The 26,104-nt window shown below is 38.7% G+C and overlaps 3 protein-coding genes across 5 annotated transcripts; 2 read left to right on the top strand and 1 right to left on the bottom strand.

Moving 5' to 3' along the window:
• Nucleotides 1-4,108: 4,108 nt before the first annotated feature.
• Nucleotides 4,109-6,194, bottom strand: LOC103708619. Of its 2 annotated transcripts, none has more exons than XM_008793639.3 (2): nt 6,063-6,194; nt 4,109-5,526 (listed from the first exon to the last, which is right to left on the bottom strand). In XM_008793639.3, the coding sequence occupies exons 1-2, from the start codon at nt 6,068-6,070 to the stop codon at nt 4,485-4,487; spliced, it is 1,050 nt and encodes a 349-aa protein (XP_008791861.1). In that variant the 5' UTR covers nt 6,071-6,194; the 3' UTR covers nt 4,109-4,484. The 2 variants fall into 2 exon arrangements, with proteins under 2 accessions (XP_008791861.1, XP_008791869.1); XM_008793647.3 differs by having other exon boundaries at nt 4,109-5,520.
• A 5,917-nt stretch (nt 6,195-12,111) lies between these two features.
• Nucleotides 12,112-15,970, top strand: LOC103708634 (trifunctional UDP-glucose 4,6-dehydratase/UDP-4-keto-6-deoxy-D-glucose 3,5-epimerase/UDP-4-keto-L-rhamnose-reductase RHM1). 2 transcript variants are annotated; one of them, XM_039129220.1, is made up of 3 exons: nt 12,112-12,323; nt 13,383-14,980; nt 15,107-15,970. In XM_039129220.1, exons 2-3 carry the CDS (start codon nt 13,406-13,408, stop codon nt 15,578-15,580), a joined length of 2,049 nt encoding a protein of 682 aa, XP_038985148.1. In that variant the 5' UTR covers nt 12,112-12,323; nt 13,383-13,405; the 3' UTR covers nt 15,581-15,970. The 2 variants fall into 2 exon arrangements, with proteins under 2 accessions (XP_038985148.1, XP_008791880.2); XM_008793658.4 differs by having other exon boundaries at nt 12,114-12,318.
• Nucleotides 15,971-19,120: 3,150 nt separating this feature from the next.
• Nucleotides 19,121-20,546, top strand: LOC103711026 (heat stress transcription factor C-2b-like). Its single transcript, XM_008796998.3, has 2 exons — nt 19,121-19,519; nt 19,856-20,546. Exons 1-2 carry the CDS (start codon nt 19,298-19,300, stop codon nt 20,465-20,467), a joined length of 834 nt encoding a protein of 277 aa, XP_008795220.1. The 5' UTR covers nt 19,121-19,297; the 3' UTR covers nt 20,468-20,546.
• Nucleotides 20,547-26,104: the final 5,558 nt, after the last annotated feature.

The raw sequence follows: 26,104 nt of genomic DNA, 5'->3' as shown, positions 1-26,104 counted from the left end.
TAAGACCAGGTCTGGATCAGAATTTGGTTCGTCTCCGGAACAATCTGATCATATTTGGTCCTATATCTTGGGTAGTTCCATTACTCAACTCAAGCTAAACTTGATTGCTTGAATGGGTCTATATATAAATCCTGATCTCTAATCGAGATCTGGTTTAGGTTGCAGCATTGCCAGTGGCTTTGATTGGAGCCAATATGAGAACTGTCGCAACATATCTGGAATGCGACAGCTCCGATCCAAATCTAATGCTTAATTTGGAGAGATGAGTGTATTTGAAGGTCCTACTTTTGTAACCCAATGCTAACCAGGAGTCTATCTGACTCAAAAAGCTTGATGTATCAATCATTCAGGTTTCTTGCTAATATTTCCGAAGTTTCCTCTCCTGCATCCAGGCTGTCATAAGCCTTCGACTTGCCAGCAAATTCATTTTGCTATTCTTCTCGGAAGAATGTGCATATCATCTTCATTGTTCTTTTTGCCATACATATCTCAAGTAATTGCGCCGTCTTCATCGCCTTATAGTTGATATCACTCTAAATTGCGAGCCTTGTTGTGGAGAACACACCAAACTGTGAAATCCACTCTAATTCATTCATGTTGCCTAGGCTGAGCATATCTAGTCATCCTTCCAATAACTCAGGTTAGCGTAAGTATTGACACTACTCACATCTAGTTCGGTACATCATAAATACGGGACCCTAAACACCACACTCTTTTCTCCCAAATTTTAGTCTTTGCAGTCAATCTTGTTCAAGTCTCGTCAAGTCACAATAACACAAGTAAAGACATAGCCAATCAAGAAACAGCAAGGCATGGACGTTAATTATCTTTTCTTTCAGCTGCAACTTCGATTGTGACGGCCAGACGTTCATGGAGTACCAAGTCCTTGTTACACCGCAACAAAGGGTTAAAGAAGCTTCAATACCTCATCAGCAACCTATACAACCTTCCTCATGCAGTTGTGGATAAAAGAACAAAACAGTCACTTGAAAAAAATCGTGCGGTATAGATGATCCTGAGTGGAAATTTCATTCTAAAATCCTTCCTATGTACCTCTTACTCATGACTAAAGCAAAAAGAATCACCTCTGTCTTCTCCCAAGATAGACAGCTTTCAAATGCCAGGAAGAATGAGCCACAAAAATACATTCATTAGCACCAGAATCAATGGATAAATTGAAATACAGCCATCAGAGATGAGCTAATCGTTCGCTTTGGTTAGCCAAATTTAAGCTACCAAGGAACAACTGGGTTACTTAATGGCCGCAAAAGCTGAGGCTTTTTGCCTCTCTGTAGTTTTCTCATGCCTAAGCTCTAGATTGCCTTTCAGGGTTTTCAGTAATCAAAGTAATTAGGACGTTGGAAGCTCAGTTTGGAACCAGTTCCTTTTCGAAGGAGGGGAAAGATGATTTCTCTGCTCTGAACCAGTTTCACAACAGTCAGAGAGCATCTTCAGAAGTAAAGAATATACACTGCAATAAGCACATATCTGATTCAGTAACCGTAACCCATTTTGTCCAGTAAGTTTCTAACAGGCAGGGTTACCCGCTTACATCATCATTGCTTACCAGCAAGCTGATGGGTTGACAAACTGAGACACTTAGGTGCAGACATAGTGTACACAGGGTTTCTATGTCCGATGATCTATCTGAGAGAATTATGGGGACATATCAACTGTACATTTTTAGAATAATTAGGTCCCAGGCGAAGCATGCACTTTAATCTCGGCTGCCAACCTAATTAAAAACTATCTGCAATTTATAAAGTATTTCAGGACATGAGCACTAGCTCAATCAAAAATGTAGTTCAGAAGTTGGCCAAGCAGTAAATACCTTAAGAAAACATTTGCCAAGAGTATCAATTTGTTCCACAAATTTGCTGATTAAGAAATCATTGGAAGTTCGCAACATCTCCACTGGGATAATTCATGGGGCACCAGGAATAAGATGATAAAAATGACTCTTTTCTGGATTGGCTATAAATCTCACCTAATCAAACTTAATGATATGCCCACATCTTGGCTTATTTTGCCCTTGAGGAAAGTAAAAATAGTCAAGAAATGACATTTGACCTAGGTTTCCAAAATCAAAAGGTCAGAAACTGGGATGCCGAGCAGTTTAAATGAGCAACCGTCCTTATCGAAATAGTTCTGTTTGGAAAACTAACTACTTGCAATGTTGCAAAAGCCTGTCTGGTAGCATGTTGAATAGAAACACATAAGGGTTTCAAGGATGGATACCATTAGCATCATGACTAGAGATAGCTGAATTTGAATCAACGGAGCCCACATAATATCTGCCTAAAAACAACTTTGGCAGGTTGTTCTCAAATTTTTCAAGAATTCAATCCATCAGACGTGCCTTTTCCTCATGTCCACTCACCAAATTTCAGATTATACCCATGAACATGAGATTGGTTTAGATGATTAAGATGATGGACAGAGTGTGGAACAGCTAAAGCTTATTTAGAGCATGAGGTTGGGAAGATCAAAAGAGAATTCTTGGACAGATAAGTTAACAAGTAGTCCAATCCTATCTGCAATCGGATATATAGACATTCCCATGCATATATTCAGTTAAGCAGCAAACCATGTTACATATGGTAAGATTTTTGCCTTGATAGTCTTGTTCCAACCACCTTGGCTTGTATTGAAATACTTCAGGAAAAGATCCCATTTAAGGAGGATGCATTTGCCCCTAACTCAGTAGTTTAAACAATTTGACATAACGAAAAGAAATCACTTTTCATCTCATTACTCACAACTGATAATCAAGTATTTTAAATAACTATATCCTTACAATTCTTCGCAATCAATGAAAACTTGTAAATATCACTCTTTTGACATCCCAAGGACTACACTCCTCTTATTTGTCTCCTCCATCTTAACCATACTTCAGATTTTTTATTGTTTCCCTGTCCACATTCTCTAGCATCCTTTCCTATTATTCATTCTTTTCATATATCACCAAGGCATCTTTACACCATTTTTCATTCCCATACATTGCTATAACACTCAGATTGGAACCTTTCTGGCTGGGACACTGTTATCCACGTCTTCAAGATCTCCATCACTGTCTACTCATCCTAGGATACTTCATTTCAAAGAAGCAATATGACTTGGATCCACTGATTTGCACCCCTCTCCTGATTGCATGCACTAGGGAGAGGTTTTGGTGTTGAGCTCAGAAGGTGGCATGCCTAATCTGTTTCTCACAAAAAGGGACAAATAGTGCTAGTAACTTGAAATGAGATCGTCATTTTAAGTAAAGCTCCAGAACTAGTCTTGTCTTCCTAGCTTGTGATCTGTGACCTAATAACCTCTCCCTACAATGGGTTTTCCATGGCCGCTCATTCAGAATTTCATAACTAAGAAAATTTATTCTATAAAGACACGTCTAAACTAAGAAGATTTATTCTGTAAAGACAGGTCTAACTAGGGATTTAACTATATCATACCACGTTAATTTTAGTAACCGGTCAGAAATCTTATGCCATCCTGTGCAGACACGCCGCAAGCACTGGCGCAAAACAGAACAACAGACACAGTTCACATACTAAGTACAGAATAAACATATTCGTTTTGCATATGCACTACTTCTAATTCCATTTAAAGAAGTTCAAGATTTTAAGCTATACCAAAGGTGTGTTTGCTGCTAATAAAAAGAGCAATATACATATGCATTGCATTACTAATGGATTCTAGCACTGGCAAAACTAATATAAAATTAAATTAGAACAAAAAATAAAGAGAAGAATTTCAAAAAAGTATCAAAAGAATTGGCAGAGAATAGTAAGCAACCAAATTCATTCCAATAGGGTAGATTTGTCTATATCTTAGTCCTACCATATATCAAGTTATTGACAAGTACTGGCTTACATTGTAATACACCATTCAAATTTGATATATATGAAAAGATATGGGTCTGTACATACTTTACGAATAATATGCTCTCCATGTACTATGTTGGTAAATTTGTGGTACTATATTTATTAAATGACACGCTACTGTGTTTAAATTAATAACGTAAAAGTCATGTGAACCAGAACTGTAGATTTCTACACAATCATTATTTAATGTTTAAGCAAAGAAATTTTCAATACAATAGTCAAGTGAAAGCTTCTTGCATTTTTCCTCTTCAGATAAATAAGACAAATTGTACACAAACAGACACGTCAAAACAATTGTCATTCAAGTAGAATAACTGTCTAATATCAACAAGTAACCATTTTCAGCCTTTCTGTAAAGCATGTTAGACTCAGAAACACTGTCCTACCCAACAATCTGCGCATCTTACTTCTAGCTTCACTGGAGGTTTTACATTTGTCCAATAAATGTTCTGTAATTAAAAAAAAAAGGAACAAAGTCTATGATGCCTTTATCAAACATGGAGATCTTCTTATGGAAAATCCTATATCATGTCATGCCCAGTGGAAGGAGAGACAGCAGTGTGAAATACAGAAACTTTGAGGACTAAAAAACATTAGTCAATTCATGTGAGACTCAAACCAGTCAAAAATATCATCTGACTGCAAACTGGTCATCTCATGGTATGCAAATGCAAGATTTAGCTCCTCTTCAATGTGCTTGACCAATTCATGCTTCTTCAGTAACAAATTCCTTTGCATAAGAGCTTGCTTCCATGGAATGGCCCGCCCATCATTCCTCATGTATCCATTCTTGTCGATGAATCCTTTCTCATGGAAAACCTTAAACAACCTAACAGACAAGGTCTGGTCTAACCCTGGAATTTTATCAGATAATAGCTCTGGAGCTAAAGGAAACTGCATGCATCTAATCTCTTTGACAGGAATTCCCTTCTGCCTTAGAGCTTCCATGTTCATTAGTATCAACTCCGCTCTGATGCGGTCCTTAGGCATGTGGACAAAAAGGGTGGGTGGGTAGCTTTCTGGTATCGCCATAGAATCAAACCGCCCTTCTGCAATCATAATCGTAATGCTGCTAAATTTTATCTCAGCAGCAAGTGCAGAAACAAAATAACCACCAGAAGATGCCCCAAGTGCTGTAACAGGGAGCTTCTCGAGCTTATTTTTTTCAATCCACCATTTAATAATCCATTTGACGTTTTCTTTCTCCTTCCCAAAGGACCAGCATCTTCCCAAACTAGATACCGATAGGACTGCAAATCTTCGTTCAAGAGCATGGAGCACGATGAGCCTCTCTTCAGGCAATCCGACACAATTTTGGCAGCTAGGAGACTTGTCCCAAAAGTTGGCAGCTTGGCCATTGCAGCCATGAGCTAGGAAAAGAACAGCCTTGGGTGACTTGGGTATTTGCCATATCAAATTGGTACCATTCATGAACTCCACAGAAGGCTGGAACTGGATAGAAGTATGAAAGCTATTCGATTTTAGATTTGAAACACCAGATGGGGAGCTGGGTTTTCCTTTAATAATTATTGTGGAAGTAACCAAAACCAGAACTAAGGATGCCAGAGCAACTGCTCTCCATCTCTGGGTGTCATGGAATGGCTTGGTTGGTTTGTGCCCTCCCATCACATTACTGAAACTATTACAAACTGACTGAATTAGCAACATATACGAGGGGAATTTAAAGCAATTGGCTTTGGAAACAGACAACGAAGAAGGTAAAGGAAAATAAAATTTCTTGACAGACAACAAGGAGAACATAAATCAAAGTAGCAATTAAAATTTCGAAAATTCTAATTCTATCAGCAGAGTAACAAATAGATGCATTTACTAACCAGAAGAACACCTACATACATATAAATTCACAGCATAACAGAGCGAAGAAATGGGAAACTGGAACGATGATACAACTTTTCAGCCCTAAATCATGGGAAATAACAGGAAAATGAGTAGAAGACCTTCAATCGAGTTGATGATCCCTTTAAATAACAAAGCAAGGATAAGATTAGGTGTTAAATAAAGTGGGCGAGAAACCACTTGATCAAAAATAATAACAGCACTATAATTCACCGGATTTGCTTAATTAAAAGAGCGAGGGATGCAGAAGTCACACTGGGATTATATTAAAGATGAAATCTTGGTAAATAAATTCAGAAATAGTTCTTCAGCTTATACCTGGACATCGATCCGCTTTGTTCTATGTCTCGCTTTCTCGCTCGCTCGCCGCTCTCGCGAGTCTTCACCCGCTGTAGAAGCTATATCGAAGGGAGGATTCACGGATGAGTACCTTCTCGCAGGTAGCCTACCATCTCCAGATCAAAGACGCTCTCCCCAGTCAAAGTAGTCCTATATGGGCCCGGAAGGGCTGGACCGGGCCGGGCCGGCCCAACAATGGCTGGGTTCGGATATGATAGGGCCTGCCCAAAGTTTTACTAGGACGGGCTTGCGGTGCGTGCTAGGACATCATGGGCTCCATCTGATTTAAAATGGGTCCACGTCATGCATGGCCGATCAACCGGTCTAATCTAATCCGTTGACTCAATGGGTTGAATTCATATTTTTAGCTAGCCGGTTTAATCTGTTTTGATCTGTTTAATAGCTGGATTAGGTCAACCTGCTTAATCCATTTAACATGTTTAAGGCATGTTCAAAGATATGTATGATATATTTAAAATAAATTTGACCTATTAAATATGTTAAGCCGATCTAGTTGGTTTATTAAAAAGGTCCGACCCAAGTTTAGAATTTTGACTCATTTAATAAACAAATGATGTTTGCATTTGATCCGGACCAACTCGAAGTAATTGCCACCCCCCTCATCCATCTTGGACTATTATTTGATGTCAATTCATCCATTCTTCTCTCTATTTTGCAGTGAATAACATCATTATCAATAAAACAAAGGGTGGTAACACTACCTCCTCCCATTTCAAAAACTCACACACAAAAAAAAACTTTACTTTGAAGTGGGAAAAAAGAAGAAAACTCAACTTCGTAGTATAGTTTAAGTCATGTTGTGCCAACCATTACTTCAACTTTCATGAGGAGCATTGATCGAAAGCTTCCATAATACCATTTTGATCTCACCATTATTCACTCTCTATCATCTATACCGCATTGTGCTACATTCAAGCAACTCATTAAATTATCAAGAATGTTGCTGGCAAACTTAAATGTTTCTAGTTAAATTATTTCCGAGTATGCATATTTTTATTTTGATTGAATGTCAAAATGCGGCTGCTAAAAATTAGGAAAAAAAATAGTGGCTAGTAGTCTAAAGTTGAAATCACATATTATTATAAATCAAGGTCACCTTATCTAAAATGAGAGCAAACCAAAATGACTGTATTATCTCGTGATATCGAAACTTAATTAACGAAACAATTGGCCAGCCTTCGTGTATGCTATATCGTCAACACGTGTCCGACTTGTTTTATGGACATATCCTCTCTTCTTGGCTGCAGCTAATTGATTAAATGAGCCCAATTGAAACATGACCATAAGAAAAAAACAAATCTAATTTAGAAACTCTACATTAAGAGTAATGCAATGGCATGCACATCAATAATTCTCACACACTTTCCACGAGATAGATACAACTTGTTGTACTTGCAGGCAAACAAAAATTTTAATAAATTATAAAGTTATTTAAATAGTAATTATAGATCCAATAAACTTTTCTTCATGAATTTTTTGAAGAACTTTTTTTATAATACTTTCACCAATAAAAAAATATATTAAATAAATTTAGCTACTTTAATTATATTAGATAAATATTTAGACTATTTTAAATTTATACGATGCCTCGTCAGTTCCAGTCACATGCACGTTTTGATCACGTGAAGGCCCAAATTAATTATTGAACTGGTCCCAATTTGATGCGTTATCCCGTAACTGGCCCCACAAATCACCCATAACACCTACCCTGGGAGCAGGACACGTATACGCTGTTGCCAGGCTAATCAACGTACGATTTTGGCAGCTATCTTGCGTCCCTTGGCAATAATCTATGAGGATCCGCACCCACCGGCCCTCTCGGGAAAGGGTTCGTGTTGGAGACCGACGAGAAATTGCAACGCGTGGTTTGACGATTTACTATTAAAAGAAAAGGAATTTAGAAAAAAAAAAGTTATAACTTATGAATACCATCCAAGAATTTGTTTGGTTTGTAGAGAAAAAAAAAAGTTAAATAAGAAATAAAAAAATATCTTATTTGGTTTATAGGTGTAAATAAGTCAGATCGAACTGGATCATAAGCGATCATGATCCAATCCGATTTTTTATACGGATTTTAATTTTGCATCGAGGTCAAATTCAATAGAAGAGCAGATCAGATTGGTTCGAATATATGGCTATAATTTTTAACCCAAGAAGTAATTCAAGTTAGGTCGGATTCGTGTATAACCAGGATCCAACTTAAGAAATTCGAGTCTGGTTAAAATTTGGGTTGGGTCCGATTTGGAATTGGATCTTCGCGAAAAATTTCATATTATTTGTAACGATAACAACTATTATTGTAAAGGGGGAGTTTTGTAAAATGGAATGGAAGGGACAAAGGGAGTGATGCGATGGTAGTGAAGGAGACTAGACTACCAAGAGATGAATGCAGTGTATTGCGAATGGGATAGGTGAACTGGACAGCATTCTGGATATGCAACGGTCACCAGCCGGTGCATGTCCACGGTGTTTTCCTTAGAAATGGAAAAAACGTGGACCTTGAGAATACCATCCAGAGCAAAAGAAAATGTAAATTTGTAATTTAAATTTATAATATCCGGTCTACTTATATATATTTTTTTATTTTTTAAGAAGACAGTTGCAAGATTAAAATGGACAACCCGAAAGAGGAAGAAGAGTAATGGCAAGTACTGTAGAAGGAGAAGAAATATCAACATTTTGCTCGAATAGAGTGCCAGGAAAAGAACCAAAACAATGCTTTGCGGAGCATGACGAACTTGTTGGGAAACCCCTGTGAACTGCAAATCGATGGTCGCAAGATCACAATAGATCTATTTTCAGATGACCAAATCCAAAGATCTTTTAAGAAAGTAGGCCCTTCTCCATCTGAAGTTGCATCAAGTTTGATGAAGTTTCAGATGGCAGAAGGGAAAGAGCATCAATAGAGTCTAGTCCCCTGAGCATAAATGACAATAAAAAAATTATTAATATTAATTTTTTTAGTAAACCGGAATCATTAAATCAAGATAGAGTAAATACATCCGTGAGCATTTGAAAATAAAATGTCCAAATACTTTAGAAGAAATATCTTTTGCAACCATCATGAAGTAAGTCCCATGTGATCAGCAATATACTATAATTGGTTGCAGTATATAGTGGTGCAAATTATTCTTTTGTTTTAGAACTCATATTGCATGGTTAAATAGCCGCTCACTAGGAAATAATATGATGAAAATATAAAATAAATATCAAGGGCATGAGATTAAATTTACTAGATTTTGCCACTACCAAGTAACCAAAACTTGTAAAATAAGTTGGGGTTGTGAATATTCTCACCTATAAATTGGGATTATATTTATGTATTTCTATCCCTAGTTTCATGCTACATTTTAAACTCATTTCTTATTCTAGAAACTCTATCTGGAGACCCAGATGGAGGAATAAAAAAATTCCAAGTGGCCATCTCTTGTTATCTTTCCCTACCTACCCACCATATTTTTGGAGCTACTCTATTCACACGCGCCAAAATCACATGCATTGGTAAAGCGTTGTCGGTAGAATCAGCGACTCATTTTGTTTGCTCCACTGCATCGTGGCTGTGCCACTGTGTGGCCAAATGTGAACTGGGCCTTCATTTAATAATAGATGCCTGCTCGGTTTTGGATCTTTGACCTCTGACTCTCCGGGCATAATTTCAATTTTCATAGGGATACATAGCTTGGGTTGAGTCTTAATAGAACTTGTTTGCACTCCGTGAATCCAAATAATTTTACAGATTCAGATTAGGTTAGATCAGGACGGATCGTAGAATTAAAAATTCAAAATTATCCAATTTTAAATGAGTCGGATCTAAATTTAGCAAATACAGGTCCGATCCGAAAAATAGAACAAGTCCAATTTTATCCCATAGGTCCTCCAAAACAGTCGGGCGGGGTCTAAGCAGGTCGGGTCGGGTCACGAGTCAACCTGGCTCGTTTGCAGTGTTAATTTGGTTGAAGTTTTTTATAAAAAAATGAAAAAGTAACATTTTTATATAAATAAAATTTTCATGCTTCGTGAAAAAAAAATACATAAGAAAATTTTATCTTGGTATAAAGATATTTCACACAACTTTTCTATAAAAAAAACTATTCTGAAACGTACCTTTTTTTAATAGTTAATCAAATATGCTATAGCCATTTTTTTCAAATATTATATTTTTAAAAATTATTTTTTAAATATAATATTTTGATGAAAATTTTTTTCTCGCGGACCGAATGAGTTCTAGAAAATCTCTTATCAGTCTCATTAACCAATAGTAAGAAAAAAGAAACACGACAATAAATCAATAAACCCAGATGATACGATGGTCTTTATTTTTCATAAGATCCGATATCAGTAGCTATTACTAATTTAGAAAAAATATTAAATGTGGATAGAAGATTGCGAGAATCCATCCAGTCCCACTACCTGACAAGCGTGGGCAGAGGTACTACATGGGAATGGGTGCACCACGTGCTCCTCTTCGCCCTCCAATGAACCGGGAATGGCATCTTTCTCACCCACCGAGATCCCCAAAATCAACCATAATACATGTCGCACTAATTTTCATAAGAGATACCACTATCCGTTGCTCCGCATTGCTAACGAATCCACCATTAAAATTTATTCAGATGATTGGATAAAGAAGTTTGGAATGTACTGAGATATGCACGGCTAGGGCTGCAAATAAGTCGGATCGGATCCTGAGTGACTCCGCTTCGATCCGATTTCTTATTCGGATTCTAATTTTGGACCCAGACTCAACTCAGATGAAAACCAGATTAGATCCATGCCTATAAATTTTGACCTGACGGATCATTCGAATTAAGTCGGATTCGAATTTATGTATTTTTATATTTAAAGTTTCACTATATAATAGCAAAAAACTGACCAAAAAAAAAGAATCGAATCGGATCCAGATCCGGATCAAAATTGGGTGGACCCGGCCTGACCCGAAAATAGAACGGATCCAAATTTAGGATCCGATCTGGCTCCGCAGATCCTAAAATTTGGGTTGGATCGGATCTTATGCAGGTCAGGTCGGATCGAATCATGGATGGACCCGATCCATTTGCAGCCCTATGCACGGTAGATGAACCCATGTAAAAAAAAAGATTTTTTTTTTGCGCAAAATATATAACCCGATTTCTAGCAACATAGAACACTTCACTCCGGTTAGAGACTTGGTGCATATCCCTTACTATTACTAATCCAATCAATGCTATTAGCTGGTTGACATATATCCAATCATTATCAAGTTTTCATGAGAAACAATTATAGTAGCAGTCCTATTCATTCTTAGAAGGATAATATTGCTGGAAACAAGTTTAATCATCTTTTGAAACATAGCATTCCATTTTTGAAAGATAACTATAGTTGAGACAAATTTGATCACCTTTCTATGATGGTTGCAATTACCGTCCTATATTATCATTATATGATTTTCTATTGATATTGTAACTTTTTCGTATCTTTTTTTAGAAGTAAATTTTTATTTATTATTGGGATTTGATTCTAACAACTTGCATATAAATGCAGCATTTCAATAAATATAATGAGCCATTATAGCTTGCCAATAAAGTGGCATGCAGTTTAATGTGCAACAGCAACTTATACCAAATTCAGCTGAACCATCACATAACTTGTGTTAGAATCTCATAAATTCTTCAACTTAGGCACCTCATAGCAAATCCTCATCATAATTCTTCTTTTTTTTTTAAAAAAAAAAGTTATGGTGTCTCTCATCACCATCCATCTGAATTGCTAATTATCTATTAATCTTGTGGCACGAGCCATAATATAAGGTAGCACAAATTTTTTTATTTTAGTGTGGCTAATTAAAAAAAAGAGAGACTAAAAAAAAAAAACCAAAGACAGAAATAGAACTAGGAAAGAAATAGCAAAGAACCAACCCGCGCTCCCTCACACGTGTCTGAAAGGGGCTTTTAACCACCTCGTCTTCATCCCTTTCTCTCTCGGTCGATCGTTCTCCCCTTCTCTCTCTCTCCCTTCTCTGATGTGAGAGCGCGCGCAAGGCACGAATATCTCCCCCAGCTCTCATTAAAAAAAATAGAAGAAAAGAAAGGAAATCTCCCTCTTGCCCTTCGATTTAATTCATTCCCCTACCTACCACCCTTTCCCTCTTCTGCCCGCGCTCTTATATTCCCCGCTCCTGTCTGAAAGGAAAGATCACCGCTTCCTCCCGCGATCCTCTTCTCGTCTCTCGATCGCTGTAAGGTTTTCTTTTCTTATCTGTTCGATCTCTCCGTGGATGTTTAAAGCTATTCGCATTACGCTTCTTCATCTGTTTTTGCTTCGTCTAGTTTCGATCACCGCAAAAAGTTTCCTTTCTTTTAATGCCCTAGATCTGAGCATCGTTCTTTTCTTTTGAATCCATGTAACGCAATATTTCGTTCCTTTTCTTGGTGATTTTGCTTGTAAAGTGTGATTGAATATGGTAATCTTTTTGTATTTCTTGTTTACGTCACTTCTTACTTGGATCTGGTTTTCTTGGATGCTTTGATCCCAGAAGGCGACAAGGTAATTCCAGGGTTTGTATTTTTCCTCTTTTTCCTCATATATGGTTATCTTTTTATGTTCTTTAATTGGATTAGCTTTGGTTGGCTCGTGTGATATGTTTCGAACTGCTGTGCGGTGGTTTTTGATCTTGGTAGATGGGTTTGAGATTGTTGATTAGCGATAGAAACATCCGTGTTCTTGATTTTTTTTTTGTGCGGATTTCATGGATTTCTGGATCTTAGATTGGAGCGATACGATGTAGATACATAGATAGATTACTTGTTACGATGTTCATAAGCCATGCAGTTCCGGCACTCACGAATCCACTATTCAAAGTGGAGACTTGAGATAGAATCTCTGGACATTGGCTATTCTGACCTACGTTTCCTTATTATTTTACTTGCTTACAGAGTAGTATATTTTTGGGTCCCATATGACGAAACCTAATGTTAAGCTTTTTGAGGTTAGCTCATATATATCTCCCAACAGCTTCTGATTGAGATTCCCCCTTTTTTTTATTTTTTATGTCTGATTGTTATTGAAAGTTCAAAATATCAGTTTTTCAATCTCGCCAGCATAATGGATGATCTATCGGCTTCTTATGTTAACATAATGGATGAATAAAAGATCTGATTGAAATGTATGGTTTTTTTTCTTTTGGATATGCGTCCAAGGTTCATGGAATACTTGGAAAAGGTTTGTAAAACCTGTTTGTGCAGTGAATTTCGTGCTATATGAATAATGAATGCGCTGCTCTGCATGTTGTGATTTCTGCAGGATTGGTTTTGGCAACAAAAAAGATGGCGGCACATACACCTAAAAACATCCTCATCACTGGGGCGGCTGGCTTTATTGCGTCACATGTTGCCAACCGCCTCATCCGAAACTACCCCGATTACAAGATTGTGGTTCTTGATAAGCTTGACTACTGCTCTAATCTGAACAATTTCCTTCCTTCCCGTTCATCGCCCAACTTCAAGTTTGTCAAAGGTGATATTGCAAGTGCAGACCTCGTCAACTTCCTCCTCATCACTGAGTCCATTGATACCATTATGCACTTTGCGGCTCAGACGCATGTTGACAACTCCTTTGGCAACTCTTTTGAGTTCACAAAGAACAACATCTATGGTACCCATGTGCTCCTTGAGGCCTGCAAGCTCACTGGCCAGATCAGAAGGTTCATCCATGTTAGCACAGATGAGGTCTATGGTGAGACTGATGAGGATGCTGTGGTTGGAAATCATGAGGCATCTCAGCTGCTCCCAACAAACCCATATTCTGCTACCAAAGCTGGGGCTGAGATGCTTGTTATGGCATATGGAAGATCCTATGGTCTGCCTGTTATTACCACACGGGGAAACAACGTATATGGGCCCAATCAGTTTCCTGAGAAGCTTATTCCTAAGTTTCTCCTCTTGGCTATGAGAGGACAGCCGCTCCCAATTCATGGAGATGGATCTAATGTGAGGAGCTATCTCTACTGCGAGGATGTTGCAGAGGCATTTGAGGTCATCCTTCACCAGGGAGAAGTCGGGCATGTTTATAATATCGGGACAAAGAAAGAGAGGAGGGTGATTGATGTTGCGAAGGATATTTGTAAGCTTTTCTCATTGGACCCTGACGAAGTTATCAAGTTTGTGGACAATAGGCCCTTCAATGATCAAAGGTACTTTCTGGATGATCAGAAGCTGAAGAATTTGGGGTGGTCAGAGAGGACAACATGGGAAGAGGGCTTGAAAAAGACGATGGAATGGTATACAGCCAATCCTGATTGGTGGGGTGATGTCTCTGGTGCACTGTTGCCTCATCCAAGGATGCTGATGATGCCTGGAATTGGAAGACAATTTGATGGTTCTGAAAATACCAAGAACATGGTCTCCCAGATAACTAATACTTTTAGTCCGATGAAGATGGCAATTCCTGCTTCAAAGAACACTGGTGGTTCATCGCTGAAGCCATCTTTGAAGTTCTTGATTTATGGAAGGACTGGATGGATTGGTGGCCTTCTTGGGAAGATATGTGAGAAGCAAGGTATACCATTTGTGTATGGAAAGGGTCGCCTGGAAGAGCGTTTCTCGCTCATTTCGGATATTCAAACTGCAAAGCCAACACATGTTTTTAATGCTGCTGGTGTGACCGGAAGACCTAATGTTGACTGGTGTGAGTCTCACAAGCCTGAGACGATTCGAACCAATGTCGTGGGTACTTTGACTCTAGCTGATATTTGCAGGGAGCATGGGTTGTTAATGATGAATTATGCTACTGGGTGTATATTTGAGTATGATGCAGTACATCCAGAAGGGTCAGGCATTGGCTTCAGGGAGGAAGACAAGCCAAATTTTATTGGATCATTTTATTCAAAGACTAAAGCAATGGTAACTACTAGAAGACCCTGGACAAGCTTAGGATTTGATCCTTTATTTTTACGAAGTGTCTATGCAGTTATAATTAGTTATATGTATTAAGTAGCTAATTTGAATTCTCCTTTATGTACAATGCAGGTTGAAGAACTTTTGAAAGAATACGACAACGTTTGCACTCTAAGAGTCCGCATGCCAATATCTTCTGATCTTAATAATCCACGCAACTTCATTACAAAGATCTCTCGCTATAACAAAGTGGTGAACATTCCAAACAGCATGACTGTCTTAGACGAGCTTCTACCAATATCAGTGGAGATGGCAAAGAGAAACTGTAGGGGCATATGGAATTTCACCAATCCTGGTGTCATCAGCCATAATGAGATCTTAGAGATGTACAAGACCTATATGGATTCTAGCTTTAAGTGGGTCAATTTTACACTTGAAGAGCAGGCCAAAGTTATTGTTGCACCTCGAAGCAACAATGAGATGGATGCGTCAAAGCTGAAGAATGAGTTTCCTGAATTGCTGTCCATCAAAGATTCACTTATTAAGTATGTTTTTGAACCTAACAGGAAGGTTCCTGTAGGTGTAGCTAAGTCAAGCTTTGAGTGACAGCAGAGTTCAGTTACTAACCTTCGCATTCTGCATTAGCTAGTACAACCTTCTCCATCATTTTGTGGGCAGTTTTAGTTATTATATGTCAGGATGTTCATCAGTGTGAGTTCTATTATTATTGCATTGCAGTTAGGGCAATTTGTTAGGTTGCCACGAAGCTTTTGTCTCCCGTTTTTTTTAATAGTCCTGTATTATTTATGGGTTCTTTGTTTCTATGAGGGCATTTAGTTTACCTTAGAATGGATGTCCTGTCCAATTAGGCCTGCATGGTATCTATTGAACTTTTATAAGTGAAGGTTTATCTCCTGAAATACTTAAATTCCCTGCTGCTGTCATCAAGTTCTCTACTGTTACTATGATCAGCTGAACGAATTCTCATTTGATTAATTTTTTGTTCCATTTGGTATTTTGGTTTTCCTGGAAGCCCAGTGGCTGCTTTTAATCCTCAAAACTGAGCATGACATGTTAATTTGTGGGTATTTTTGGTATGAGCCTGTGGATGTGTGAGTATTAGCTTATTCTTGTTCATCTATCTTGTCTTATTTATAGTAATTCATTTTTATTCCTTTTAATTTGTTTAATTGGTCTTCCATTAGTCCACGTTACTTTCATCGATGTGCTATGAAATTCACTTTTGATTTATCTTGATAACTTGATTTATGGGCAAAGGAGGATTGAAAGTTATGTCTAGATGAAGCAGGTTGAGGGTGGAAGACTCGTGCACTTCCAATAATAGCATACTTGCATGTGCAGGGTTTCTAAGCAAGTCATTCATTTAGTAGTGGGCTAAGTGAAAATGTCTGGTGTTTTGACCCACCCTTTTTTAATCTCACCTTCTAGTTGCAGAGGAAGAGTTCATTATATATGATTTTTTATGAGATGTTTGTGTCTCAGTTGTAATACTTCCATTCAAAATCTTTAGCTGCTTTTATTAAGTAAAATAATAACGTGAGGGAAGTAGTCAGTGACAAATAGGATAAAGTAGGAAGTTGAAAAGTTTGTTTCCTAATTTCTGCTGGGGCTAGGGGGAATTACCTAACTAAATTTGGAAGAGTAACACAGGTTAGCTCCAAGTTCAGAATTTGGTGGGGTTATGGGGTTTTTTGCCAAACGGATGGAGATTTGGTGCCCAAATAGAAATAGACAGTTCATAGAGGTTAATGATGGTCTTTAAGTTCAAAATTTGAGTGGAGGATTGGGACTATTACTTTTTTTGCGCTACCCAATCTGTACATACCTTACTTGCACTTGGCTCCAGTATACCTAATGCATCAAATCTTGTTGTGAGATGTAATGCATGTATTTTTCTCATTCTTTGTGAGTTTGATGGTGAGAGAAGACTCCTTTTCTTACTTATACAAAAAATATCCATAAATTCTCGTACTGGTAGAAACTAGGATTTGCCGACTTTCTCTGTTTCTGTTTTCAAGCACCTCTTGACTACGGTCTGATTTGGTTATTTTTCTCAGCAAAACAATAAAGTTTAAATTGAAACTAGCTAATCGACCATTGGGGAGATGCTTTCTCAAAAGCTTCCTCAATCAGCACTTTGCAGTTTGTGTACTTCCCAGACTTTATATTGTTCTCTTGAATAAATTTGATTTCATGAGTTTTCATGTTGAGCATCTATGTTTTGATTCATATTCACTAAATTTTTGGCAGATTATAGAGTTTCTAAAACGTTCATCTAGTTGACTAGGTCTGTATGAATAATGGGTATCTGATTTTCATGAGATTCTTTTCTTGAGTTGAATGGAGGTTAAGGAGGTCGACCTCCATTAACCACCCAAGTTTATTAATCATAAGGGCAATTTACAGCAGAAAACAACATAAGGTTTGCGAATGTAGAGGGATAATATACAGATCAAAGGTGTATGGGGGAAAAAAGAAAAGAACCTCCATCAATGCCACCAGAAATCAGAAAGGAAAAGGAGATTAGACCAAAGATGGTTCCTCCGAGGTTGAATAGAAGTCTCTGATCTTCTCCCAGACCTTGCCATAAGCCCATAACCTGCTTTGTTCCTTCTGACTGCAAAGAAGAGACCAGTCAACTAAAAGGTGAATTCCTTTGAGACCATTGGCAGCGGGAGGCCAATCATGACATTTATGAACTGGGCTGCAATCAAGGATCTCATGCCTACTCCTCCATTCGATATTTTAAGTTGTGCTGGTGAATGATTATTTCTAGAACATTGGTTAAGAATATTTGACTCTTTTTTTTTTATTATTTTTATATGAACTACTTGTGTTCAACTCAATCTGCCACACATGATTGCTCTCTGCCATATAACATGTTATTTTTGGCGTGAATTCCCACCTCTTTTTTTTCTTTAATGAGGGAGACCTGCCCTTCATTCCTTTACTCACTTTCAGTTTCTATATGATGTGGTTGACATGAAAAGATGATTGGCGTGGCCACAATCTAGCCTCTCAATGCTGGAAAAATTTCGGCCAGAAGTCTTGCTTGTTTTTTAAAAAAAATAGAATAAGAAGAAATGTGGCCAAGATGAATCAGAAATTCGTGTCACTCGTAACTAGCTTTATCAACTCAAGAAGTTCTATCGATTAAATATTGTTATCTTATATTCACCAACGGACAATTTTTTGTGGTCAAAAGAGAAGTCTGCAAGTTGGCATTCCTCTTCGATTTTTAGAACAAATCAGACCTGTGTAGAGATAAAAGTGAAAAATCCACGATTTAACTATTCTTGGAAATTAATAGAAGAAGAGCAAGGAAAGCTTCGAGCTTTTCCAGTCACACCCATTAGATCCGATGGTCCCACGAAATCGCACTAACGCTCCAGCTACGTGGGAGAAGCACTCCAAAAAATAGAAAGTACCAATCAACCGTAACATCAAAGCAGAACCGTGACGCTCATAAAATAATATCTTAATGTTAAGCTATACAATAATCCCATCGTAAGCAGCCAGCCCCTAATCTCAGTCGTCCAAAACAGCGGTCGTCCGTGACGCCACGTGCCTCCCAAACCCAACCGAATCCTGCTCTCTTTTTAACGTACGCGAACGGCTATGACATAAAACGGAAGAAAAGGAATTTCCACTGGGAGACATCTGCGACTCCAGTGGCTGGTACGACTTTCAATGCCCGGTTGTAGAAAGCTGAACCGTTGAACACAGTGTTCTGTGTTCGATGCGCCAAAGCTGGGCCTTCCAGGTAAAGGCGGTGGGGATTGCTCCATACCCCGGCCCATGACGTAGTGGGCCAACCAGGTTGCACCACCTCGCCTCTGACACTCCCCGTATCGATGTGACGCCTGGACCGGGCCACCGAACCCAAAGGCCGAACATAAATATATACTGGTTTATCGTGTTCGATGACGTGTCTATCTTCTGTAGGAATGCCAAGTCGGACCCACCGTTAGTTTCCAGCAGCCAAGTGTAGCAAAAGGTCAAACGGATTTCACCAAGGAGTGAAAAATGTTTTTTTTTTTTTTTTTTGTTTTTAAATTCGTTTTACGTGGGCGAGACTTGTCCCGAAGAGTCCAGAGGCGACACGGGTCCAGATGGGCTTGGCGCCCGTTCCAACTTCTTTCGCGCGAAAGGCATCCCATCCCCCGCCACCGCGCATCATTTTTTTTTTATTTAAAAAAAGCGACCCAGTTCACAACCTTGCATCATCTATTTCTTACTGCCTTTGTAAGCCCGGGAAGCGGGCAGCGATTTCCCCATTGCCCCCAGTTCGCTTATTTGGAGATGGAAGACGGCAGCAGTAACGGAGGCGTCCAGGTGGCCTCTCCCTTCGTAGTGAAGACGTACAGGATGGTGAACGACCCGGCGACGGACTCCGTGATCTCATGGGGGAAGGACAACAACAGCTTCGTGGTGGCCGACCCCTTCGTCTTCTCCCAGACCCTCCTCTCCGCCCACTTCAAGCACAACAACTTCTCTAGCTTCATCCGCCAGCTCAACACCTATGTAAGTTAGGTTGAAAATTATGGAGGAATCGGATCTTTTGGGCTATATATCTAGCGTATATTTTCTAAAAACATGTCCAAATCCAGTTCAGTTCTTAGTTTTTAGGCTGCAGGAAAAACAAAATCTATCCATATATAGAATTTGGGCTGAGTAGGATTTAGTTGATACAGGACCATGCTTGGATCGACGGTTCCATTCTTGAATCCTATAAAATTTTCGGCCAATCCTATGGAAATAGCCAAACATGCCACTATATGGCAACAAGTTCCTGTCTTCGAAGTTCTTCCGACATCTTTCAGATCCGTATATATTGGCTAAAGTTGGTCTTGTTGACAGGGGTTTCGGAAGGTGGATCCGGATCGATGGGAGTTCGCCCATGCATCGTTTCTCAGAGGACAAACGCATCTTCTCCCGCGAATCGTCCGGCGGAAGAGTAGCAACTCGAAGGGCGGCGGCAGAGAAGGAGGGGGAAGGGGGGAGGAGGAGGAGGAGGAGGAGGAGGAGAGGGTGGCGATGGAGGTGGTAAGGCTGAAGGAGGAGCAGAGGAAGATCGAAGAGAAGGTGCAGCGGATGCGGCGGCGGGTGCAGGAGACGGAGCGCCGGCCGCAGCAGATGCTGGCGTTCTTGGTGAAGGTGGCGGGGGACCCGCTCGTGCTCCACCGTTTTATGGGGACGAGCGAGGGAGGGAAGAAGAGGGCCAGGCTTCGGCTGGAGGGGAACAGGGGAGAGTTGGAGGCGGCGCCGGTGGAGGTGGGGATGGACGGCCGTTTTCAGTCGCTTCCGGTTGAGTTCGATGGGGGTTTCCTCGCTGTGGATGGCGTGGACTCGTTCTTCAACACCGTTGACTCGGTGGGAGTTTACGGCAGTCCGGCGTCCGGTGTCGGAGGGGTGGAGGTGGGCCGTGGAGGGCCTTATCCTTACTCTTTCCTGGACGGGAATGGGTTTTAATTTTTCGTATTTCTACACGCTCTTTTAACGTTTTCTTTTCCTCAGTTTCTTATCTTTTTCCCTGTTTCCTCTTTCTTCACGGTTTAGTTCCTTTTTTTTTTTTTGAAGAAAGGGTGGGGGGGGGTGGGGGGGGGGGGGGGGGGGGGGGGGGGGGGGGGGGGGTGGGGGGCTCTCCTTTTGAAGTAATTATGTAAATATATGTAGTTTTCTTGTCAATTAAATAAGAAACTTTCTAAGTTGAATTTTTGCTTGCCGTTTGAATGATGCGAGAAGGAGCAATTTTATGGTAACTCGGAAAAAAAATCATTTTGAAATTCGATAAAACTTTATAATAATTATATATCAAAATAATAATAATAATAAAGAGAGATGGGGTGACGAGGGCGGAGTTAGAGATGGGTCCTGGTCAAACCCATTCCCCAATACGTGAGTTCGGGAGGAGAGCGGCGGAATCTGCAAGCAATCGCCATGGGCGATGCACTCCACCTGAAGTGCTAATTTCAAAGCATAAATGAGGCCTGACGCCCGGGCAATTCTGATAGCCTGACAAACCGCAATCGGTTGCTGCATGGGCTGATAAAAAATCCATCGTGGATTCGTGGGACCAACTTGGGAGAATAAGTGAGTTGAATTTTATAAAGCGAATCAAGTGTTAGCCTGTCCTTAGATTCTTTGTGTTATTCGCTCCTTTGTAAGCTGGGCTATGAGGGGTCGGCTGGCTGACCACAGCTCGGAGAGAAGATTGGATCAATCGTCCGTCACATCTTGAATCAAAAGCGTAATAGGTGCCATATGTAAAACTGTACGAATATGTAAATCTATATAAATAACAAAATTTATTATTTTACAATAATTTTAAATTAATAATAAGATATTTTTTAATTTTTAAAAATTTATATCTAAATGCCCCAAATAATCTAATCCACTTTTCAATACTCAAAATCAATTATAGATCACAATATGAAAAAGAAGTAAACAGTATAACACTTAAAAGTGAATTAGAGTATGATAAATTAAATACAATAATATATCACTAAGTCAAATTTCATTCTTATCAAATTTTAGAGAATATAGGATTTTGCTATGGCTACGTAAATTAGTGGTATGAATTAGATAATGAATAATACATAACAAATAATAGTGCCGAAGTACTATTAGTCTGATCATCGATGATGTGATGTCGAAATTTCTTTCTTATATTATAAGTCAGCAAGATCAACATATAATCCCATAAACGGAGTTAGATTAGTTCTTAGCTATTCTGAATATAGACATATAAAAATATTTTCATAAGTTACCTAGCTAAATTTTTCAAGACATGTTATGCTTCAGAAAAACTCATTTTCTAGAATATAAAGTATATATTTTATTCTTATATCATTTTCAAAAATAAAATATAACATGCTCAACAGAAATAGAAATCAAAAAAATTATTTTATCAAATAATATAAATTATATATTTTTTTAACGCTCTTTTAAAAAAATATACCGTAAAATATTAGGTTACTTGCCCCATGGATATCAATAGCCGAAGTATCTCACCATAATTCTTTAGCATCTAATAATTCAAAACTACACATAGGTACAGAATTGATGGCATGCTGATATTTAAAAATAAATTATAATTTTTTCTAAAATTCTAAAAATTCTACTTTTCACACCAATGCTTGTTGTACCTGAAAAATAGGCCATTAGCGTCATCTTTGTTTCCTGACGGGAGATGGCACAACAGAAGCCCCTCTGGGCTTGGTCACACAGAGAGAGAGAGAGAGAGAGAGAGTATTAGGGAATAAGAGAATGTGGAAAAGGAATTGGCACTGGATGGGGCAGCCGACTGGGTGGCTGCCTTCGCGGCTCATCATTCAGGGTACACTTTTTGGATGGGGGAGGGAGAGCTGCTACTGGCTCTCCGTGAGCTAGTGTTTTTTGACTTTATTGGGTGTATTCATACAAGTACTGTATGAGAACCCGTTCTCAGCAAAAAAAAAAAAAAAAAAAAAAGAAGGAGGAATTGGCACCCTTTTCCCTCTTTCTTTCTTAACAGAGAGTGGGAGAAAGGCCCTTTTCTTAACAAAGAAGACAGTGGAAAAGAAGAGCAGAGCTCTCTCACTTTCTCTACGAGAGAAAAGAGAGCCGCCGGATGGGAGGCCACTGGATGGAAGAGCGGAGGAGAGCCATAGGATGTAAGAGAAAGAGAAGAAGAGAGAGAGAAAAGATGGGAGACGTTGGCTTAGGGTGGACGCACGAGAAAGAGAAGGAGGTGTGCCGCTGGGTGGAGTGGAGAGCTGGGCACAGTCTCGATGGGAGAAACGGGACGCGTGCGGGAAGAAGGATGGGCCCGGATTCGGATGGGCCTGGTCCATGGGCCCGGGTATCACATCTTCACTCCCATTTCCGGGTTTAAGTGGACTTTGCCGTAGGTTCTTTTATAATAAATAAATCCATATGTAGATCATGAAATATAAAAAGGGATAAAAAAGATTGTATACCGCTTCACTAGACAAATATTTGCTTAAATCTATTCAAACAGTGTTGATCAATTGGATCATCAATGTTGGTCCCATCTTTTTGAATAAACGACATGCACTAGTAACTTCTGGGAAAGCCAATCACTTGCACGTAGTTGGACGGAAGGAGGGAAGGAGCTGAAGAGGGATTCTTTCTGTTGTTCAAACACAAAATAGTGGAGGCCATGTTTTGGGATGAAATTTTTAAAGGGGGAGGTTCACTTAAAAACAGTTCAAGCAATCCGATTTGGTTTGGTGAAAGCGTGTATGTCGTGAAGAAGAGGAACCTTTCTCCAGTACCAAAGAAAATAGGAGTTCACGTTGAGAGATCTGATCAAAGTAGACACCCTAATTTGCTCCTCTTTTAAGCAAATGCTGCAGGAGGCACGCCGTCAACATGCATGATGGGACTCCCAACAGAACGAACATGGTAACTGGCCCCCATGATGGCACCCATGTAGTGTTGGAGTTTTAAATTCTAAATTTTAGTTGATTTTAATATTTTAAAATATTATTTTTTTTAGACTTTTTTTTTCCAGATAAGTTGTGACTGTTCGGAAGAGAATGTTGGTTTCCGAATGGAATGTGATATTTACTCTTCGAAAGAGAACGCCAGTTTCTGACTGAGATGTGATGTTTCCAAAATATCACGTACCTCAGAAACACAACATCTTATCGGTCACTCTCCACTCTCTTCTTTATTTTCTCTGTTTTATTTATTCCATTGAGATAGAATTCTTCACATTTTTTTCGATGTTTCTTCTTCCATTCTTTTTTCGGGCATTTGAAAAAGTCATTTAGGTCAAGCCTCTCAACGACCGTTCTGGTTAGAGGAAGATCGGGCTGAGCCGGATTATTGTATGCTGGGAATGAGATCGCCGCAGACCCACATGTAGCAAGCGAATTATGTTTTTAAAGTAGTATTGTTCACATGTCTCGATCCAGATAAGCTTTCTACAAATTAATTTTCAAAAAGTTTTGTAGACAAAGTTTTATTTATATTTATTATTTCAAATCACATGCAGCAATTTCTAGGTGCATCACAATTTAATTCGCATCATGAAGGAACCCGCAAGCTTCTTCTAGACATTATTCATAGGCTTATGACCTGCGAGTAAGCAAAATTCTAAGATTTCAACTAATGTGATGTGTAAGTAAGATATTAGGGAACTCCTCACAAGATCAAGAAACATAGTGAAGCTTTTATCCAAAAAGAACCAAATATTGGTGGGCAATAGTCAATAGATAAATGTGGTTGGAAGCAAGATTGAGTAAATAGCGGAGCGCAAGCTCACAAATTTGCAGCATTATGGGTATTTAGAGGTAGACTGCCGCCAAAAGAATACTGTACTAACCATTAAAAATAATAAAAAATACTGGACTAGGCGAAAATTTTAAAGGGTTGGTAATGAGAATAGAGTTCGGCTACTCTCGAGTTTAAGCTGAACCTAGAGGTGGCCATGGTTGGGTTGGATGAGGTTTGGGTTGGGTCAAAAAATTCCTTAATTCATAACTAACCATTTAACCAAGTTGAAAATTACAATCCAAAATGCAAGCTATTTGTTTTATATGGATCCGTATTCGATCTACCAATTCATTTACTGCAACACATATCAATTATATACTTCATAATGAATAAAAAATATAGCAAAAGATGAGAGATTTAGGCATCCAAATAACATAAAAAGGAGAAAAATTGAAGTGCAGAAGAATATATGATAAATTCTAAAAATAAAATTCTTCCTATTTTCCTGTTCATGGTTACGGTGCAACCATACTTGATCGATATATAATTGATTTGCTCTCGTGTTACTCATATCCAACCTATTTAGAATAAGCCCTCACACAAAAATGCATCTTGGACGTGTTGTGAGAGCTAAGTCAAAAATTTCCTATCTTTAGTTGAATCCAAGTATTTGAACTTGCAACCATGACAATCCCTATAAAAAGGACATCCATAATTGGCTACCCAAGCATATTAGATGCAATAGCATGCTGCATACGCCACAATGAGGCATATGTAATCATAGACATTGTACGATACAAAGAACAATCATGATTGTAAGAGTGGTTCTCTCTAGTTTAATCTCCAAATAGAAGGAATCTCGACGTATTGAAATTTATATAGTTAAATTTTCAGAAAAATAAGATCGACTTTTGGACCCACCTAAATCAAATATTTAACATTTTAGGATCAAGATGGTAGCAATTAGGCCCTCTTCTTACTTAATTTTTATTTCAAAAATTAAAATATTTTTAAAAAATTATATTACCAAATAGAAATACAAAACACTAGTGATGTTGATACATGCATTTATATATTCACTATCGTACATTATAAGGATACCAGAATAATATGTCAACTATATCATATTAATATGGTTTAAATTCAAAAACCACAGACATGTTCCACAAAAAAAAAGGTTTATTTTGCTCAAATAGAAATATAGATCTTTTATCAAAAACTCTATGTGAAGCTTGACAAAGGAACAATTTTACATAAGGAAAAGTTGCAAGATTACAGTGATGAGCAACACACAGACCTAGTATCTCATATCTCCACCCATCTTTCTGCCGGATTGGTAAAAGTTTCACATTCAGGCATTTAGATATGTGCATCACCTAAGCCAGAAAGTCTTCCTATGACTGAATAATCGATTACCACAAGCACCCGTTCGTCTCCATCTGAAATTTCTACTGTTCCACATCAAAAAAACTCGCTGAGGGCAAGAATATATAGTCTTAGCACTGCTTGCCTCATCTATTTTCTCTCTCGTTTCCCTTGAGACCCATTCCTAAACTGCTTGAAAACTTTCAACTAAACGTACAATAGTTATCTTCATCATTGGCAAAACCAAAACAATAAGATCAACAACATTCTCTAAGCTTTGGAGGAAGCCTAATCTCACACCATACAATGCAGTCATTAGTTGTGTGCAATACTTTAACCTAGCAACATGCATACGTTAACCCAAGGGGATGTTGAACTTCTGAAGTCTGTAGTGAGGTATCATCACATTATATATCTTTGGTCCTATCACCTTATCCTGGTAGCAATATCTCCATCCACGGCCATTAGTAAAACCTATCGAGTCAACATTTGCACCTAATTTTACTGAAACCACCTACA

This window comes from Phoenix dactylifera, chromosome 8 (genome assembly GCF_009389715.1).
Source record: "Phoenix dactylifera cultivar Barhee BC4 chromosome 8, palm_55x_up_171113_PBpolish2nd_filt_p, whole genome shotgun sequence".
In the NCBI taxonomy this organism is placed as follows: domain Eukaryota; kingdom Viridiplantae; phylum Streptophyta; class Magnoliopsida; order Arecales; family Arecaceae; genus Phoenix; species Phoenix dactylifera.
Note: the sequence above shows the minus strand (reverse complement) of the source record. Positions and strands in the feature narration are given on the sequence as shown.